Source organism: Emys orbicularis, chromosome 11 (genome assembly GCF_028017835.1).
Source record: "Emys orbicularis isolate rEmyOrb1 chromosome 11, rEmyOrb1.hap1, whole genome shotgun sequence".
NCBI classification, from domain to species: domain Eukaryota; kingdom Metazoa; phylum Chordata; order Testudines; family Emydidae; genus Emys; species Emys orbicularis.
Genome location: NC_088693.1, coordinates 41,386,483 through 41,408,001, shown reverse-complemented (window position 1 = coordinate 41,408,001; position 21,519 = coordinate 41,386,483). Strand labels below are relative to the sequence as shown.

At 44.3% G+C, this 21,519-nt stretch overlaps 1 protein-coding gene across 4 annotated transcripts in view; it reads left to right on the top strand.

Annotated features, from left to right (window-relative positions):
• OLA1 (Obg like ATPase 1) overlaps positions 1-21,519 on the top strand; it is a 205,585-nt gene that overhangs the window by 42,873 nt on the left and 141,193 nt on the right. For 2 of the 4 annotated variants that reach the window (XM_065413132.1, XM_065413129.1), the window contains one exon: positions 1,702-1,829. The exons of 1 other annotated variant lie outside the window; for it this stretch is intronic. In XM_065413132.1, the coding sequence (XP_065269204.1) occupies positions 1,702-1,829 (128 nt within the window). Of the gene's footprint in view, positions 1-1,701; positions 1,830-19,942; positions 20,004-21,519 lie in introns of those variants that run through there. One more of the 4 variants, XM_065413131.1, reaches the window with a different exon arrangement.

The following is a 21,519-nucleotide window of genomic DNA, read 5'->3' as shown; positions in this document are numbered from 1 at the left end:
GACTAGATGACCTCCTGAGGTCCCTTCTAACCCTGATATTCTATGATTCTATGATAATGCCCTTCCCTGTCTTTAGATCAAGAGTGTAACTCTTTAGACAGTCAAGGATTCAAATTCTTGTAACATTATGTTCATGAAAGGTGACCAGAAGAGCGGAAAAAACAGATTTGTACATTTTTCTTTGTGTATAAAAAGGTTTGAAAAGCTTAAAATGCTTATGTTTACCTTAGAAATATCAGGAATGTAAAGTTTTCTCTTCCCTGGTTTGCGGAAGGTTTTGGGGAGTCAGATATGAATTAGGAGGGCTTTCCACCCTTAGTTGAAAGGGTGTGAATGCTGAATCCCTAACAAAATATTTTTTGTCCTTACAGTTTTAGGTGTTTCAATACAGTAACTCCTCACTTAACTACAATGTTATGTTCCAGAAAAATGCGACTTTAAGTGAAACGATGTTAAGCAAATCCAATTTCCCCATAAGAATGAATGTAAATGGGGGGGGGGGGGGAATTAGGTTCCAGGGAAATTTTTTTTTGTCATACAGTACGGTACTATAGTTGGGAGGTGCGCCGCCCCCCCCCCCCCTTACCCCACACAGGCACAGCCCACTGGCACTGGAGGCAATGAGGCAGGCAAGGAGGCTGAAGGTGCTGTAGGCTAGGAGAAGCACGTTGTGCAGCAGCAGCGGAAGCTTCCCCTACTCTGCAAGCACCAGGGGAGGGGGGCTCAACCCTCGGCCCGCCCATGCCACCCCTTCCCCTAAGCCCCCACCCTTAACCCGCCTCTTCTACCCCCCCCCTTTACTTCGCACGCCGTGTCCTCGCTCCTCCCCCCTTCCCTCCCTCCTGCCCGCGGCAATCAGCTGGCTTGCAGTGTTCAGGAGGCAGGGGGGAGGAGCGAGAACTTGCAATGCAGGCTCCCCCCTCCCTCCCCTGCCTCCTGCCCGCAGCAATTAGCTGGTTTGCGGCGTTCGGGAGGCAAGGGAGGGAAGTGGAGCCTGCGCACTGAGTCCTCGCTCCTGCTCCCTCCTGAACGCTGCAAGCCAGCTGATTGCTGCGGGCAGGAGGTGGGGCAGAAGGTGGAAGGCGCTGATCCGCGGGGTCTGCCGGCGGGCGGGAGGTGCTGGGGGGGGGCGTAGGGGAGCTGAATGGGGGCTGCCAGCTGTGGACAAAGCAGGCAGCAAAACGATGTTATAGGAACCATTGCACAACTTTAAATGGAGCATGTTCTGTAATTGAGCAGGGACCGTAAGAGCGAAACAACGTTAAGCGAGAGGGGAGTTACTGTATTTAAAAATTGAAGGTTTTAATATTTAAAAAACAAACCAGACTATTTAAAAAAGTTTGAATAAAAATTGCTTCTCTTAATCAAATCCAAGATTTTTCTGAGGTTAAACCTACTAGTTATCTATAGAGTTTACCAGGAAAAATAGTAGACAAGACTTGTATTTAAAGTGCATTCAGAAATTTGTGTCTCATTTTATATCTATATGATCTATAAAAATATACAAATCAGGCCACCTTTATACATCAAAAACAAGCAAAAGAGGACAAAAGACAACTGTTTCTTTTACAGACCTATTTTTTAAAAAGAAATAGAGCCCATATTAACCTCAGTACTTCGTAGTATTTTGGATTTCTTTTTGTGCTAAATAGTTTTAGTTGATATTGTTTAGTAATGAAACCTTTAACTTTTATCTTTCAGCAAGATTCCAGCCTTTCTGAACGTAGTGGATATTGCTGGTCTTGTGAAAGGAGCCCATGCTGGCCAGGGCCTAGGAAATGCCTTTTTGTCTCATATTAGCGCCTGTGATGGAATCTTTCATCTGATGCGTATGTAAATTTGTTAATTTATGTGAACTATTTAGCTTAAGAATAATATTGTAACGTTTTGTTAGACAAAAACTATACAATCAAGTAGAAAATGTCCATTTAAATGGGAACAAATTGCTTCAGTTATACAGCTGATGCTTATTGGGATTTTTTTCATACATGATTTCGAGAATTCTCCCATTCTCAGATATGTCGTGACTTATTTACTCTTGGTGGCATTGTTTGGTGTTCCAACAAATGTAACCATGAACTGATTTTTTGGGTTTGCAGTAACTTTATCTTTATCTGTTTTTCTGGGGGAGGCTGAGAATGGAGGGATATCTTTAATTTCACAAACAAGGAGGAATGAAAAGTATTAATGGAAGGCTGAACAGTGCGAGGGGAACTTTGTGGTGGTTTATAAACTGGTTACAGGACTACTTCCATATCTGTTCTTTCTGATCTCTGAGTGCATCTCCTCCGCTCTTGGGACTCTCATTCATTTTACCTGACACAGGGATGGAATTTCACTGTTCTCCCACTCTTAGCTGGGGACCATGGCTACAGTAGCTAGTGTATCCGCTGTTTATTACTCTGACTGAGTTTGGGCACCTGCAGTTCTTCTCTTTGGGAGTCTGTGGCCAGTGGGATATGGTGACAAAACAGCCTTCTTAAAGAAAAAGTATTGTTTATTTTGTAGCAGGAACAAATTTGTTACAATAAAGGATTTTAAAACAGTCTGCCTGCATGTCTGTTTTACTTAGTCTGCCATACCATCATGTGACCTAGGCAGGCTTAGCTTCTTTAGACCCCCCCCCCCCCCTTCCAGATGGCTCATGTGTCTGAGTGAGTCTTGTTTTCCCCTGTTGCTCTCCTGTGCTTGTCTCTCTTTCTCTTTTAACCCTGGTATGGTTCTTTGTTTTCCTGTGTTTGGTGGTTCCTGGTCATTCCTGGCCAAAAGGAGATTTGTGGGTTATCCGGAGATGGAGGCAGAATCATCAAAGCTAGTAGTTCTTATTTTGTCCCTTAACTCTTAAGTACTTGCTGAGAGGTGATTGTCTGGATCCATTCTTCTTCCTGCCTGTATTTGAGATGGGTCCCTATTGAGTTAAAACTAGTATATACATACGGTCAATACCATCCAAATAGTCAGACCAATGTTCAGTATTCATAAATTTGCAGGGCAGCTCCTCTCCTTCACATAGACTTTACAGAGTATTATGAATCAGTTGCCAGTGACTTTGGGAAGGAGATAATTTCAGGTTCAAAACCCAAGTCAAGTCCACGATTCAATAGAATGCTTTGAATCTGGACACTCAGCTGTTGGAGATAGGACCTGTTAGCAAACAGGATTCCATATAGTAGATAGATGCACATACAATAACTATATATTTCAGGGAGAACAGTCACTAAAATATTCTGGCAAACATGGACACTCAGGCATGTATCAATGCGGTAAGTTAAATTCTTGATTTATGGAAAATTGAAACTTTGTAAATAAAATAAAGCCATTTTCAATTAAGGCATTTTTGACAGACTTTCTGAGCAGGTAGAAAACGATGGGATAGTAATTGTAGCTTTGTGAATGTCAGGGTGACTCTCACCATAGAAGCACGTGTGTCTTGTGTGCAATCTCGGAATATTTTGAATAGCACTGTCTGTCAGAGCCACACGTGTGCCCTCTGCTGCCTTATGCTCCAGTGTGGGGGGAGTAAAGGGTAGAATTGGTATGAGCCTCTCTCAATTCCCTCTTATGATCCAGGACATTGAGATGGAACCTGGACTGTATTCAACTTGCTTTTAAGTCTGAGCTTCAGATCTCTAACCTGTGAAGAAACTTATCTTCACCCCCTTTTTAATATCATTTTTGTTAAAAACTTTTTAGTTGGGTGCTTCCCCATCACCCAAAAGGAAATGGACAGTCATGGGGAGACCCGTATACACTTCCTTGTACAGTGGGGTAAAGTGCCAATCATTACTAATGTCACTCTAAACCCATTGGGTTTAAACCCTGCCTTTCCTGTGCTGGTCTCATGCCCTTAATCGATGGACAAGGCAGATGTCTTTTCTGCCTCAGGGAAGGACATATCCCTGACAGGTGTTCCATCTGGTGCTCGCTCTTGTCCTGTACCCGAAAATCTCAAGAGTTGACACTCAAACTACTTCTTTTGGAGCAATCCACAAAGGTAGCATTTGATCCCAGAGAAGCAGACATCCTCTAAACTGGAGCCAAGGAGACTGTCATTAGCAAGTATCCTAGTTGTGAGGCAGCATACCTCTGGTTCCAGCAAGGAGAAGAAAACAAAGAGTGCCAATACTCTCTGCACCAGCATTGCCTATGCTGACTGTGTCAACAAAGGTACTGAAGACCTTGGCAAAAACTGCTTTGGGCACCAACTCCTGGGCAGCGAGACCAGGTGTCATTGTCTTTGGATGTCAAATGATACTCTCACACAAAGCGCAAACAGCTTGGAGTGGTCCATACTACTCTCCTGCAAGAAGGACTTGAGACTCTGATATAAGCTCTCCTAAGTCCTCAATGATATCAAGGGGTGACAGCAAGGCACCAGCAGTGAAAAAGACAAGAGAGCCTGTGGCACTGGTGCTGATGGAACCAACTGAGGAGCCACCTTCACTCCTTCTTTTGTAACTGGAACCAACTACAGCAGTATCAGTGCCAGAACCGCATCCAATGGCACTATCATTTCTAGAGATGTATTTCTTCTAGCTGTCGCTGGGCCACTTCTCCCTTACTTCGAGCAGGAACTGTCTCCCGAGAGACAGGAGAGATACCTGAAAAATATTCTGAAAGCACCCTGTATTAAGCTCCTATGCATGACTGGCCAATACCAATATAATTTGTCTACATGGCTATACTGGCCTTACTGGGGCTTGCCTTCTCAAAGGTTCCAGAGCAGAGCCCCATTACATCTTTCAACAAGGAGGAGGCACCTGGCGAGCCTATATTGGAACCAGAGGAGCTCCCTGGTGAAGGAACAGTCATGGCTTGGGAGACGCATCAACTTCCCTTCCTACCTAAAGAATCCTCCTTATCCCCAACATCGGCCATGAGTGATTTTTGGGCATATCAATAACTGCTCTTGGGGGTGGTTGAAACTTTGGACAAAGGTGATCCTAGAAAATACGCACAAGCTGTACGATATCCTCAGCTTCTCAATAATTGCCCAATCAACGAGGAGACACTGGACCCTGCAAAGAGTCTATGGTGCATCCTGGCCTTACCACCTCCGGCTTTGAAGTGAGTGGAAAAGTGTTACCAAGTCTCACCTAAAGGCTTTTGAGCAGTTCTCTGTGCATCTGACAGCAGAGTCCCTTGTCATATCTGTGGTCCAAGAAAAGGCCAGAGCCACCAAAAGGACAAGAACACCAAGAAGATGGGCCTCTTTGGCTGGGTTTCCAATTCTGCATCACAAACTACTAGGCCCTTTCATGAAGTACAACTTCCTAATGTGGGAAAAGGTGACTCCCTTTCACTCTTGGCTTCTGCAGGCATGCAGGGAGAATCTGAGACACCGTCAAGGTAAGGCAGATGGTAGCCAGAACAGTGCGACAAGTGGCAATGGACATGTCTGACGCAGCTGCGCAATCCAAGGCTATAGTGATCACAATGTGCTGGGCCTCCTGATTACACACAGCCAAAAGAGGTCCAAGCAACAATTGAGGATCTACTCTTTGAGGGTAAAGTGCCTGAATGGATGAGGCACTCTATATTCCCTTAAGGATTTGAGGATGACACTGAGATCTCAGGGAATTTATGCTCCAGTGCCATACCCTAGCACCTTCTGGTATCTGCTACCTCAAAGACCGAGAACACTCTGGTTTCCAACCAGAATATCTGCTGAAAAAGACCACGCTTTTACAGTTTCAGGGTAACTGCACCTCTAATCTCCCTCTGTGGTCCTTTTGAGGAATGCCTGCTCACTTCTCAGACCTCTAGCTTTCACCTCTTTCTGGGCAAGGACCTGCAACCTACCCCTTCTGACTGGGAGTTTTATGCTGCAGTCCCTCCGCACGTCACTGTGATTATCCCAAGCAGGTCTGATAAAAGTCCAGCCTCTGGTCCTTAGTTTCTCTCTAATGACAATGCTAGTGTTTTTTACTAGTGACCACACAGATTTTCCAGACCAGAATATGTTTATTTACAGATAAGAAGCATACAGACAAAACATATTCAAGTGCATGTCTTCATAATGAACACCAATAAAAGTTTATTGATTTCCCTCGGTAAGGATAATTCACCTGGGAGTGGAAATTGCTACTTCTGTGGCAAAGGTCTACCTGTCACTGGACAGATTCCACAGGATCGAGAACCTGATGTCCAGGTTGGTAAGGTTTACAAGGCCACTCTGTGTCTGCAGCTACTGGGCTTCCTGGTTTTTTGTATAGGAATCATCCTATGGCAAGGTCTCATATCAGGTGTCTCTAAGCCTTTCTCTTAAAAGTGTGGAAACATTCACTGCAAGGCATGCAAGATCAAGTACTGATTCCATACCAGTGCTGAACCCTCTAAAATGGTGGACAATTCCAGAGATCATTCACAGGGATTTTTCCATATGCCTTCCAGGCCCATGGGTACTCACAGTTGATGCCAGTCTATGGGATGGGGGGGTGCATCTGGGGCACAAGAGAATGCAAGATATCTGGAACTCCAGGGAAAGGAACCAGAGTATCAACCTGTTGGTCTAGACCAGGGGTGAGCAAAATTCGGTCCGTCGGACCATTTAATCCAGCTCTTGAGCTCCCGCTGGGGAGTGGGGTTGGGAGCTTTCTCCGCTCTGGTGTTCCAGCTGAGGAGCAGGATCAGGGGCTTGCCTTGCTCTACTCCATGCGGCTCCCGGAAGCAGGAGCAGCCAGAGGGCTCCGCATGCTGCCCCTGCCCCAAGTGCCAGCTCTGCAGCTCCCATTGGCCAGAAATCGTGGCCAATGGGAGCTGCGGGGACGGTGCCTGTGGATGGGGCAGCGCACAGAGCAGTGTGGCCTCACCTCTGGAGGGGGGATGGGCCACTGTTTCCAGGAGCCGCGTCAGGTAAGTGCCGCCCGTATCCTGCACCCCTGAGCCCCCCCCCCCGCCCCAGCCCTGATTGCCCTTCAAATCTTTTGATCCCAGCCCAGAGCACCGTCCTGCATCCCAAACTCCTCATCCCCAGCCTTACCCCCCATGCACCCCAATCCCCTGCCCCAGCCGAGAGCCCCCTCCCGCCCTCCAATCCCTTCCATCCCACCCTGGAGCACCCTCCTGCATCCTAAACCCTCATCTCTAGCCCCACCCCCAGCAGGAGCCCTCATCCCCTGGGCACCCCAATCCCCTGCCCAAGCCAGACCTCCATACAATTTCCATACCGGGATAGGGCCCTCATGCCAAAAAGTATGCCCGCCGCTGGCCTACACTGACAACTCTGAGCTCGTACCAAGGTTCCAGTTACCTAGAGGGGGATTATGTTCTGGAGCAGTTGGACAACTCAATCACTGTGGCCTGTATGAACAAATACGGGGGAACAGGGAGAGTAACTGTACGTGCAAAAGCAATGGAAGTAATGGAATAGGTATAAAAGAACTGAAAAGGCAGCCTGGCTCAGCAGATGCACAGACAACAACTCAGAATGGTGCCTAAATCAGGAAGTCTTCACTCTGATCTCACATGCATTCAGCCTCTTGGTAGTTGACCTGTTTGCCAGTCACAAGAACACAAAGCGGCTAAAGTACTTCAGGGATGCAGATCCCAGGGCCCTGGAGACTGATGCTTTTTCACACAGATGGCCACATGCCTGCCTATATGCATTCCCTCCCTTTCCACTTTTAGGAACGGGGGGTCCAGAGTATAAGGCATGAAGAAGCAAAGTGATAGTACTAGCTCTGCATTGGCCAAAGAGACCATGGCTCTCTGATCTGATAGAATTGAAATTAGAATTACCATTGAGACCAGACATCCTTTACCAAGGCCCTTGTCTCTGTCCTGACCCAGATTGTCTGACAGTCTGGCTATTAAGAGGGAAGTGTTAGCTGCATTTGATCTATCCTCCAAAGTGATCAGAACTCTCTTCTCCTTCAGGAAAGCTTGCACACTAAAGGCCTGCTACGCCATAGAATCATAGAATATTAGGGTTGGAAGAGACCTCAGGAGGTCATCTAGTCCAATACCCTGCTCAAAGCAGGATCAACGCCAACTAAATCATCCCAGCCATGGCTTTGTCAAGCTGGGCCTTAAAAACCTCTAAGGATGGAGATTCCACAACCTCCCTAGTTAACCCATTCCAGTGCTTCACCACCCTCCTAGTGAAATAATGTTTCCCAATATCCAACCTAGACCTCTCCCACTGCAGCTTGAGACGATTGCTTCTTGTTCTGTCTTCTGCCACCACTGAGAACAGCTCCATCCTCTTTGGAACCCTTTAAATCCCCCCTCACTCTTCTCTTCTGCAGACTAAATAACCCCAGTTCCCTCAGCCTCTCCTCATAAGTCATGTGCCCCTACCCGCTAATCATTTTCGTTGCCCTCCGCTGGACTCTCTCCAATTTGTCCACATCCCTTCTGTAGTGGGGGGACCAAAACTGGATGCAGTACTCCAGGTGTGGCCTCACCAGTGCCAAATAGAGGGGAATAATCACTTCCCTCGATCTGCTGGCAGTGCTCCTACTAATACAGCGCAATATGCTGTTGGCCTTCTTGGCAACAAGGGCACACTGCTGACTCGTAACCAGCTTCTCATCCACTGTAATCCCTAGGTCCTTTTCTGCAGAGCTGCTGCTTAGCCAGTCTGTCCCCAACCTATAGCGGTGCATGGGATTCTTCCGTCCTAAGTGCAGGACTCTGCACTAGTCCTTGTTGAACCTCATCAGATGTCTTTTGGCCCAATCCTCCAATTTGTCCAGGTCATTCTGGACCCTATCCCTACCCTCCAGGGTATCTACCTCTCCCCCCAGCTTAGTGTCATCTGCAAACTTGCTGAGGGTGCAATTCATCCCATCATCCAGATCATTAATAAAGATGTTGAACAAAACTGGCCCCAGGACCGACACCTGGGGCACTCCGCTTGATACCGGCTGCCAACTAGATATCGAGCCGTTGATCACTACCCGTTGAGCCTGACAATCTAGCGTCTTTCTATCCAGCTTATAGTACATTCATCCAATCCATACTTCTTTAACTTGCTGGCAAGCATACTGTGGGAGACCATATCAAAAGCTTTGCTAAAGTCAAGATATATTACATCCACTGCTTTCCCCATATCCACAGAACCAGTTATCTCATCATAGAAGTCAATCAGGTTGGTGAGGCATGACTTGCCTTTGGTGAATCCATGTTGACTGTTCCTGATCACCTTCCTCTCCTCCAAGTGTTTCAAAATGGATTCCTTGAGGACCTGCTCCATGATTTTGCCGGGGACTGAAGTGAGGCTGACCGGTCTGTAGTTCCACAGGTTCTCTTTCTTCCCTTTTTTAAATATGGGTACTATATTTGCTTTTTTCCAATCGTCCAGGACCTCCCCTGATCACCACGAATTTTCAAAGATAATGGCCAATGGCTCTGCAATCACATGAGCCAGCTCCCTCAGCACCCTTGGATGCATTAGATCTGGACCCCTGGACTTGTGCATGTCCAGCTTTTCTAAATAGTCCTTAACCTGTTCTTTCACCACTGACTGCTGCTCACCTCCTCCCCATACTGTGTTGCCCAGTGCAGCAGTCTGGGAGCTGACCTTGTTTGTGAAGACCGAGGCAAAAAAAAATTGAGTACTTCAGCTTTTTCCACATCATCTGTCACTAAGTTGCCTCCCCCATTCAGTAAGGGTCCCACACTTGCCCTGACCACCTTCGTGTTGCTAACATACCTGTAGAAACCCTTCTTGTTACCCTTCACATCCCTTGCTAGCTGCAATCCAATTGTGCCTTGGCCTTCCTGATTACACCCCTGCATGCTCTAGCAATATTTTTATACTCCTCCCTAGTCATCTGTCCAAATTTTATACTCCTCCCTAGTCATCTGTCCACTTCTTGCAAGTTTCCTTTTTGTGGTGTCAAGAATACAATAAAAATCCCAAGGAGCCTGGTAATATATCCACAATGAAGTATGTAAACAAGGATTCTCTCTTCCCTCTCAAAGAAGCAAGCAAGCTATGAAACTGGTACCCTCTTAACTCTGATAGAATTCTGTCTCTCTGCTGAAATCCATCAGCAGTTCAATATTCTACAGGTGTATGAATCTGGTGATAGACCTGTTTGCCATCAAGGACAGTGCCAAGTGCCCTAACTTCTGTTCTGGAGGAGGCATGAATCCAGGATCCTTTCCAGGTGCTGCTTTTTTGTTTGTTTGTTTGTTTGTTTGTTTTTGTTCCTTCCCATTGATTCTGTTCATCCCCAGCCTGATTGCTAAAGCCAGAGAAGTCTGGGCCAATCTCATTCTTAGTTCCCTACTGGGCAAGGCAGTTCTGGCTGACAGACCTACTGCAGATGTCCATGCAGCCATAGATCAGGCTGTCAGCTCATGCTCCTCATTCTCGCTATCTTGAAGAAGATACTGCTTGCTGGTCACCTATAATGTGATCCACAATTACACATACTCAAAGAAAGAACAATTACTTACCCTACAGTAACTGTTCCTTTGGGATGTTGTAGTCAGTATGGCTCCCACTGTCCATCCCCACTCTGTCTTTTATGCCGGCATACGGGAGCACAAGGTGGCACAGGGCACATGCATGGCCCCAACAGACAATGCTACACCTCTACTCTGATATAACGCGGTCCTTGGGAGCCAAAAAATCTCACCGCCTTATAGGTGAGAACGCGTTGTATCGGGTTCGGTCTGGTACGGCATACCGGAAAGTGCCGGTATGCCATGCTGGACTGGACCGGCTTCCCCGGCAGTGATTTAAAGGGCCCGGTGCTTCAGCTGCTGCAGGGAGCCCCAGGCCCTTTAAATCCCCACCCGAGCCCCGCTGCCAGAGCTCCAGCCATGATTTAAAGGGCCTGGGGCTCCCTGCAGCGGCCAGAGCCTATGGCCCTTTAAATCACCACCCGAGCCTGGCTGCCGGAGTCCCGGGGCTCCGGCAGCCGGGCTCGGGCGGTGATTTAAAGGGCCCGGGGCGCCACACAAATTCGGATATAACACGGTAAAGCAGCAGGGCTCGGGTGGCGCTTTAAAGGGCCCGGGGCTCCCTGCTGCTTTACCGTGTTATATCCGAATTCGTGTTATATCGGGTCGCGTTCTATCGGGGTAGAGGTGTATTTAAAAGATTCTGAGCTCACACACCAGAGGCACGTGTGCCTCTGCAGTGGAATCCACACTGACTACAACATCTTGAAGAACCAGTTAATTTAGGGTAAGTAACTGGTCTTTTAATGATGGAACATATTACATGAAGGTAGAGGGCCAGATCCTCACTTGGGTAAATTGGTGTAGGTTCATTGAAGCTGACTTACTTCAGCTGAGGTGCTGGCTCAGAATCTGGAGGCCTTACTGATATGTGAACTGATGTGTAAATATTCATAAACCGCTTGAATATTGCTTGAGATGCATTTGTTATCATTGGCAAACAAAATACATATGTGAAACTACTTTTCTTCAAGGTAAGTATATTGCCTCACTGCTTTATACAATTTTTTTTTTAAACCATGTAGTCAGCTATAGTTGTAATCATGCTCAAGATTTTTGAAATCTTGTTTTACAGGTATCCTTAATGCACTTTTGTTTGTTGGCAAGATATTCTGAGGTATTGCAGCAGTTATGAAATGATTGTTGCTTTATGTCTTATTTTCTCCCTGGGAGTGAACAAGGTAGTGCTGGTGCCTTTTAGATGATATCATCTCACTTTTTCTAGCCCTTCTAGCAACAAGAATGAATGAAGCTGGGTTATATGATTCTTTTTTAACCAGAATTGAAGTCTGTTAGACTTTTTAAGGTGTGCTGATTGCTCTGTAGACATGAAGAACTTCTCAAGTAATATCATGGGGTATATTTATTTCTAATTTGAAAAATTAGACTATAGTAATGCAAATTAGTTTGGATATGAGACATCAAGTTTTTTTCCTAATGTAAGCTACATATTTTTTTTGGTACTTTTCCCATAATGCTATAGGGAAAAAGTGATGTGGTACTAGTAGCTGGAGAGAGAGAGACTGCATTTTTCCTATTCTTTTTCCTATCATTTTGTTGTTGCAACAAATTTGGGGTTAATTGGCAAGAATATTTTACATACATGTCATATATGTGAAATTGGTTTCAGTACTCAAATATATCTTTGGTCATCTCAACAAAATATACAATGTTTCCAAAAGGGCATATTTTTTTAAACTTGTTTCAGTTAATAGTGTTAATACATCTGAACCATCACAGTGGCTAGATGAAAACTTATCAGTTTTTATAGAAAAATGAATTTTTAATTACCTGAACCTATCATTTAGAACACAAGCATGCCAACCATTTGACTTGCAGTAGGGGGAAGATTTAAAACTGTGGCTTGAAAGTAAATGGTTCTAGTAGTGTATCTTATAAACATACATTTAAGCTCCCTTTTAAAATCTAATTCAGTAAATATAATCAAGAATAAAAATTAGTTTTAATTATTGCTGAAGGAATCTGTCCCACAGCACTTCTCTACTGCAGTGTTACTAGAATACAAAATCTTTGTTCTCACCACTTAGTATGAAAATGTGAATATAAGTATTTAAGGATTAAAAGAGGACTCTAGACACACAATACCTGAAATTGTGTGAACTCTTTAGATATGTTAACCAAAAAAAGCACTTGTGTATGTGTGTGGGCAAAGATCTGCAAGTTACACAAAACAGAGTCTGAATGTGAAAACACAGGCAAACTATACTTTGAAAAATTCAATTAATAGTCAGTTTTTAATCTCAACAAAAATGCATAATTATTAGTTGATACATTAGTCATTTTTAGCCAAGACAGAATCTCCATTTATTTACACGATGCAGTCTCCTTCCATTTATTTAGGGGAGTGCAGATTGAACGTGGGGAAACCATTACTGTAAAAAAAAAAAACACCCCATGACCCTTATTTTTTAAAAAAAGTCAGATCATGCAGAATAATTTTAAACCCCCCAATAACTCAATCCAATCAAGTCTTTTAAAATATGTTGAACTCAAGGGAGTGTCTCCATGTCACATTACAGGTTTCTTCTGGAACAGCTGAAGCACTACAGTTTTTTTTTTTTTAAATGTAATCACTAACAGCTTTTATAATGGCAAGTGGGTTTTCTACAGAGAATACTCTGTTTCGCATAGTTTAGTGTTGGGTTACCTTGTTGATAGTTGTCAGAGAAGCATCTGTTGGTGGAATTCTTGATGCCCACAGAAGCCTGTGAACTGTGACCCAGCCCCAATCTGCATTATTTCTGCCAGATTATAGCATTTACATGCACTTTTTCCAGTCCTACAGAATTTTGAAGTCCCAGATTGTGAAGCTACTTTTTCTTTTTAAACTATTGTTACGTTAGCTTCATTCTTTCACATCTCTAACCCCATTAGAAAGGTTCATTTAGACATCAAGAGAAGCAGCAACAATTGTTTTAACTCAAAACAAAAACAGTTTTCTGGCCAAGTTTCTGTGGCTTCTTCCCATAGTCTCAAGACAGCATGTTTGTGTTCCCAGAGAGCCTGGAGCCAGGTTTGATGGAAGAATTATTCACTTTGCTCCTTGGGCAATCTTTTCTCCTTTTCTTAGCTGCATAGAATTACCTTGGGCCAAATGAGTTTTGAAAATAATAGAAAATGTTCTTTCAAAGTCCTCTGTATGCTGACTTCCTGCTCCATTCCTTCTGTATTCCTTTTCATGTGAATGTACTGAAGGATTATTGCTGTATTTGAGTTACCAACAAAAGTCATTGTTTCTCGTTGTGGGAAAATGTTTTATTCCTCAAAAGAAAACTGCATCCCATATTGGATTGAGATATTTAAATAAATTCATTTATGAGGTTTGTTTCTTGTGGAGATGTTGACAGTGATCATTCCTTCTTTATGTTCACAGAATTTGTTCAGGCCTGAGGGATGCTTATTTCCACATCTGTCCAGTCATGTCACAGGAAATACTACTTTTTTTAATTAAATATATTTTGGTAGGAGAAAATTATTTTCCAAGCCAACTCTTATTCTGTTGGTTTTCAGCAGGTCCCTTAGTTTTCCCAAAATGTCGGCAGAAATGGTGGCACACTTGAGATATTGGGTATTCTTGGTATGCTTGGATGATTATCATTAAAAGTTCAGGTGCCTCAAGGAAATCTCCTTTCTGAAAGCAGGTTGCTCTCTCTTCTGGTAACTGGATCTCAGAGTAAACAAGAAGTCAGCATTGATTCCAACTCCAAAGTTTACTTTCTTATGAGCAGTTCTAGATTCATGCAAGAACATATCTTATTCTAGATAGGCTTCTGTACATTCAGGTGCAAAAAGATATAATTACTTGAGACTTTCAGGTTGTTATACAAACACTGAAGATGCTGGGTCTGGTGGCTGTTTGCATATTTATGTGATCCCCTATGCCAGATTCTGAATGAAACCTCTTCATTGCTGGTTCAGGGCAAATTACAAACCAAAGGTCATATGAGCAGTTGGCGCAAATCAGTGCCGCTGTACTGAAGGCACTACAAAATTCTGCACTGGCCCCAAATGTGGATAGCCTTTCCAAGTGGTTGCAAGTGCTTCTGTTGCTGATAAATTTGCTTCAATTAAGAGTGGATATTTTTGCGTAATGAAATATGTGGGATTTGGGACACTCAGTCTGTACTAGAATAATGGTAGGCAAGGAGGCAGCTAGTCATGAATGAGCATACACTGCAATGAAAAATAAGTTTGGGGAGAGAATCTTGCAATCTTGTGCTGAAGCCTCAAGCAGATCTTCAAGTTCATAGAAACTTGCTTTCTGGGGAAGAACTACAGCTGGCCCAAGTGCAAACAGACAACATTGCCGCAATGCATTTTCTGAAACCTCAAAGAAAGTAGCTTTCTGGGTACTATGTCAGGGGTCTGGTAAACCTTCTATTCCAGAAATGAGACTACTAGGTACAAAATACAACATGAAGAATTTCCATTATTATGCCAGCACAAGCAGAGACATAAAATCATAGAATATCAGGGTTGGAAGGGACCTCAGGAGGTCATCTAGTCCAACCCCCTGCTCAAAGCAGGACCAATCCCCAACTAAATCATCCCAACCAGGGCTTTGTCAAGCCTGACCATAAAAACCTCTCGGGAAGGAGATTCCACCACCTCCTTAGGTAACCCATTCCAGTGCTTCACCACCCTCCTAGTGAAAAAGTTTTTCCTAATATCCAACCTAAACCTCCCCCACTGCAACTTGAGACCATTGCTCCTTGTTTGGTCATTTGCCACCACTGAGAACAGCCTAGATCCATCCTCTTTGGAAACCCCTTTCAGGTAGTTGAAAGCAGCTATCAAATCCCCCTTCATTCTTCTCTTTATAAGTTGTATGACAGATGCGTTCTTACTCAAATGAGATCAAGACCTTCTCTGTGTGAATTTTCACGGATTCATTTAGTGCCTTGACCAAGATATGAGAGAGAAATATTTTGGTTGCCCTGACATGGTCATATTATTGGTGGTTCTCCAGTCATCTGGATGTGGCAGTAGAAGCTCCTGTACAGCACCAAAGTGCAGTTGAGCTCCATCTCAATAGCAAACTACTATTGGGCAAACTACGTGGGCCACATCCGGCCCATGGGACCTTTTAATCCGGCCCTCGAGCTCCCGCCGGAGAGCAGCGTTGGGAGCTTTCCCCGCTCCAGTCGAGGAGCGGGATCGGGGGCTTTGCCTTGCTCCACTCCGTGCAGCTCACAGAAGTAGGAGGAGCCAGGGGGCTTCGCATGCTGCCCCTGCCTCAAGTGCCGGCTCTGCAGCTCCCATTGGTTGGAAGTGGCCAATGGGAGTTGTGGGGGCGGTGCCTGCGGATGGGGCAGCATGCAGAGCGGTGTGGCCCCACCTCTGGAGGGAGGATGGGCCGCTGTTCCCAGGATCCACTTCAGGTAAGCGCCACCCGGATCCTGGACCCCTGAGGGCCCCCCTGCGCCCCTTCCCCTCAACCCCCTGCCCTGATCGCCCTCCAAACCCTTTGATCCCAGCCTGGAGCACCCTCCTGCATCCCAAACCCCTCATCCCCTGCCCCACCCCAGAGTCTGCACCCCCATCTGGAGCTGCACCCCCCCGTGCACCCCAATCCCCTGTCCCAGCCGAGAGCCCCCTCCGAACCCTCCATCCCAGCCTGGAGCACCCTCCTGCACCCCAAACCCTTCATCCCCAGTCCCACCCCAGAGTCTGCACCCCCAGCCGGAGCCCTCCTACCCCCGTGCACCCCAATCCCCTGCCCCAGCCAGCCCTCCATACAATTTGCATACCAAGATGTGGCCCTCAGGCCATAAAGTATGCCCACCCCCGCAATAGCAGAATCAGGGTCTTTTGGACCAGGATTCTTATCAACTGCCGAGGAGTTGACTTACACTGTTTGTCAAGTGTGACAGAATGCAGGGGGTGAACAGGTGAGCCTGTGCTCTGATCACTCCGATGTTAACTAGTTCCCATTGAGAAAGCTGATGGGATAATTAGACAGTCAGGCTGGCTGGCTGGGATCCAGGAGGAGCCAGTTAGCCCCTCAGCCCAAGGCTAATAGAGGCGAGAAGGAAGTGCTAAGGTGAGGAGGGAGAGGGGACTAGGTCTAGTTGAGCCCAGTTACGTAGCGGCCTCGGGAGGAAGACCTGTTTCCCTCAAGTCCTAGGGAGAGGGCCAAAAATCACATTGATGATGTAAATAGACTGTTGCACAGGGATTGTTGTGGAAATAGTGGAGGGAATTTAAAATAAAAGGGTACAATGAAGGCACAACCACTGGAGCCTATGCAGTTTCTGCTGGGAAGAAGACAGGAAAGGAGCCATGCCAGATTACATCAAGGAACTACATATACTTAGGTTACAAAAGCCTCCTATGTGGAAAGCATAGGCATTGAAAGGATTTCACTGTGACCCATACATAAAGGTTTTAATCCTATTTCTTCATTGATTCAGGATGTGTTCAGCTATTTGGGTGACCTTTGAAAGAAAGGTCTGGTAGTATTATAACAAACTGTAGTCAGCTGCCATATTAGGATTCATTAATGTTTACCAAATGTACCATTTAAATTTTTTTGAAGAGGTTATTACATGCTTACGGGCCTAGGTGGGCTTCAGATACAGTTGCTCATTGCTACTTGTTTATAAAGATTCTGTTCCCCGTTTGAATTGCATTAGTTTGAAAAGCAAGCAAGTTACGTTCCTGCATTACTGATCTTTCGCTTACTGACTTCCATAAGGATAATGTGGTTTTTGGGCTGCACCAGATAGTCTTTCCTGAAGTGGCTTTGTATTTTCAGTTTTCAAACTTATAACCTTGATGAGGTCTTAGCATTATAACAATCTTTGTTAAACAGATGAAGATCTGGCTCTTGTCCCAAAGAACGTAAATCTAAATTTAGATGTGACACCATGAATGAGAATAACATACAGTAGGTGAATAGGACATGTGCCGATTTTTCAATGTGCCAAGGGATGCTTGACCCCCTAGCTCTGCCCCAGGCCCTGCCCCCACTTGCTCCCTTTCCCCAAGGCCTCACCCCTGCCCCGCCTCTTCCTGCCCCGTTCTGTCCCCTCTCCCAAGTGTGCCATGCCCTCGCTTCTCCCCTCCCCAACTGATTGTGGCAGGCGGGAGGCACTGATTGGCGGGGCCTGCCAGCCGGGGGGGAGGCGCTGGGAGGGCAGGGGGGAGCTGATGGGGAGCTGCCAGTGGGTGCTCAGCACCCACCATTTTTTCCCCATTCTCCAGCCCCACAGCACCCATGGAGTTGGCGCCTATGAGGTAGGACAAGACTTGCAGATTACAACAATGACAAAAATGACAAAAGTCTTACAGGGAAGAACATTGGATTTTTGTATAATTAGTAAATTATACAAAAAGCTATATATAAGTTATATGGAATAGTTTATCTCTTAGTTTAGCACTCAAGGGTAATAAATACAATCTGTTTTTCAGTGCAGAATAATAAAATAAATTTCAGTATTGTTTCAAATATATTGTTGTTTCTCTCTCTCTCTCTCTCTCATGGGCACATTGTTATAGACATTACATATATATTAGTTCTTGCCTAAAGAGTATGAACTGAAAAGTAATTGTTTGGTATCTTTAATCAAAAAAGTAGTCATGGTCAGTAGATTCCAGATATGCAATATTGGTTTTTATTTTCAGAAGACAATTTTTCAGAAAACTACATTTTTGGGCACAGGCCAAGTATGGAACATTTTGTTCCCAAGGTTAGATTTTTGAATTATTTTTTAAAGAAATCGTTGGTGAGTGAGTGAAAATGGGAAATTTTAATTGAAACTGTTCTCTATGTGCAATAGCTTTTGCTCCTATGTTAATGCTATGGTAATATGACACAAATTCTTTAAACACTTAAGTAACTGAAGCTTTGTCCAGTTTATATTTGTCTATGTTTAATTCCTGTTGAATGATTTTCATATTACTGTGCTTTTTTGTAGTGTTTCGGGCACATTTGGGGGAGGGGAGGCTCTAATTGGGGTAGGAATATTTTCATTGTTGTACAATGTAGATTGTTTTACTAAGATGGGAGCAATGTTTCTCTCTCAGTTGCAAAGTTTTAACTACCTTTCAGCTTTACAGCAGGGTAGTCACAAGCACATATATCAAATTGCTTTCTTCTCTGCATGGTGGGTTTGAAATAGGATCCTTGGTATAAGCGTTAATTTGAAGCTCCACCCTTAAATGATGTCTGATATCAGGATGAAGCAAATGGTAGATTTAATAGTCCCCTCTTGATTTCCCCCTTCTCTACCCCGCCTAACTTTGTTTTTAAACCTTTACCATTCTGAGGAAGTTGTTTTTCTAAGCTTGCTTCTAAAGCCTGTTTTCCATCATAATTCAGATTTCATCTGCCCCACTGCACATTGGAAAGCATAATCCCAACTACACATATAAAATGAGGGAGTCTACATTAGCTGTTACCACTCAAAAAAGAAATCTTGGAGTCATTGTAGATAGTTCTCTGAAAACATCCACTCAATGTGCAGCGGCAGCCAAAAAAGCGAACAGAATGTTGGGAATCATTAAGAAAGGGATAGATAATAAGACAGAAAATATCATATTGCCTCTATATAAATCCATGGTATGCCCACATCTTGAATACTATGTGCAGATGTGGTCGTCCCATCTCAAAAAATATATATTGGAATTGGAAAAGTTTCAGAAAAGGGCAACAGAAATGATTAGGGGTATGGAACGGCTTCTGATTAATAAGACTGACACTTTTCAGCTTGGAAAAGAGACGACTGGGGGGGATATGATTGAGGTCTATAAAATCATGACTGGTGTGGAGAAAGTAAATACGGAAGTGTTATTTACTCCGCCTCATAATACAAGAACTAGGGGTCACCAAATGAAATTAAGAGGCAGCAGGTATAAAACAAACAAAAGGAAGTATTTTTTCACAGAATGCACAGTCAACCTGTGGAACTCCTTGCCAGAGGATGTTGTGAAGGTCAAGACTATAACAGGGTTCAAAAAAGAACTAGAAACATTCATGGAGGATAGCTCCATCAATGGCTATTAGCCAGGATGGGCAGGTTTGCTAGAGGCTGGGAATGAGCGACAGGGAATGGATCACTTGATGATTACCTGTTCTGTTCATTCCCTCTAGGGCAGTGGTTCCCAAACTGGGGTTTGTGAAATGTTACAGGGGGTTCCCGGGAAAAAATTCCCTAATGGCGAACAGAGCTGTCCCTAGGAACTTCCAAGATCTAAGCAGATCAAAGCAAGCATATCTATCACACTGAGGAGATTTAAACTTCAAGACTCCTTATAAGAAATTGAAAGGGAGGTGGATGTTTTTTGCTGTTTTTAAAATTAAATAGGCAGCTAGTATTGTTTTTAAAATTATTATGAAGAACAAGTTTAAGCTTTGTTGTAACGTGCGTTGTTTGCCTGGACTACTCAAGACCTGAATGCTTGTGTAGGAGGAACTCTTTGAGTTGGCTTCTTAAATACCTTCATGCTGTTTCACATCTGATACTCCTTGATGAAACATAGGAGCCTTGTCTTATAACAGGTATCAAAGTGTTACAAGCTACGAAAGTGAGATCTTGGAAGAGTGTTGCTGTTTTCATAAGGTAATAAAAATACTGTAATGAGAAATAATTAATAATAGTGTGTAATAAGCATGTCATAAAAACAAATGTTATATTTCCAAGATCACTGCTTTTATAATTTATACTCAGGTAAAGGAGAAAATCCCTGGAAATATTCATTTTTAGGAGGGGGTTCGCGAGACTTGACATTTTAGTGAAGGGGTTCACAGGTTGTTAAAGTTTGGGATCCACTGTTCTAGGGCACCTAGCATTTACCCACTGTTGGAAGACAGGATACTGGACTAGATGGACCTTTGGTCTGATCCAGTATGGCCATTCTTATATTCTCAGTACTGCATTACTCCAGTTTAACACTGGTGTAACTCTATTGAAAACTGGGTTGGAAAACTGTTTGTGTGCTTTTTTTCACTAAATTTAAGCTAAAGTTAATTGGGCTTTATTTTGTGCCTCCTGTCTCATGAGGGTTGCTGAATGTATTACCTTAAGTTCTCTACGGTAATACAAGTGATAAGTGTACTTTGACTTATAAAGAAAGAATCCTTTTTTCCGAGTACAGTGGTGATTGCAAAATGACTTCCATAAATAACTAAGAAAGATGACTTTTATTTTGTATCGTTTACTCTCAGGACTCAATATACTTTTTTAGAGACTTTAAATATAAATTTTGGACATGGCAGAACATTTTCTATAAATACGTGATCTATCAAATGTTTATTTTTTTTGAGCTATTTATATTCTGGGTATGCAGTGTTGTGGTCAAAGACCCCCACACAGTCATTTTAGTTCAAAGACTCAAGCCTGAGGCCAGTTTATTGACATACAAACCAGTGCACTGGGGTGTAGTCCGAAGACTAACACACCGAGCAGCAGCTCGCAGGCTGCTTTTATTTCGTCAAACCGCAAGCAAAGTACAAACAATACGTCATGAGTTAAGAAACTGGGGTTGGGGTTAGTCATGGGTTGAGAAACTGGGGTTGGGGTTAGACATGAGTTGGCCATGACTTAAGAAACTGGGGTTGGGGTCAGCCCCCCCCCCCCCGTACCTTCCTTATTAATTTTTCGAGAAGTGGTTTTCCCCAGGGGTGGTACTTGGCACCAGTTTGGGTACATTTCTCAAGACACATTATTTTCCGGGATCCTTTGGTTAAAGATTAAGGGGGGGGGGGGTTCCATGGGACGCCTAAAGAGGATCTATGATTAGCTATTTTTGCAGATAGCTGGAGTCACGGAGTGGGTCACAGCTTCTCCTTTGGGTCATCTGCATGAGTCAGTTTGCATTTAGCTAAAGTTACCTATTGCTTCACACAAGCGGTTATTATATTTCATTAGCCATGAACATATTTCACCAGTGCTGCTGTTGGGGCTTTTCACTCTTTTCCCCCTCCCCCCTCCTCTGGACATGACACTTGACCGAGTTTGGCTCAGGCCCTGCCCTGGGCCCTGCTTTGTGTAAGGGTAGTTAACATAACAGATCTTTGTTGGAGGGTTTATTTTGGGGCCTTCAGATTCACAGCTCTGGCTATCGAAAAGAAGCCCC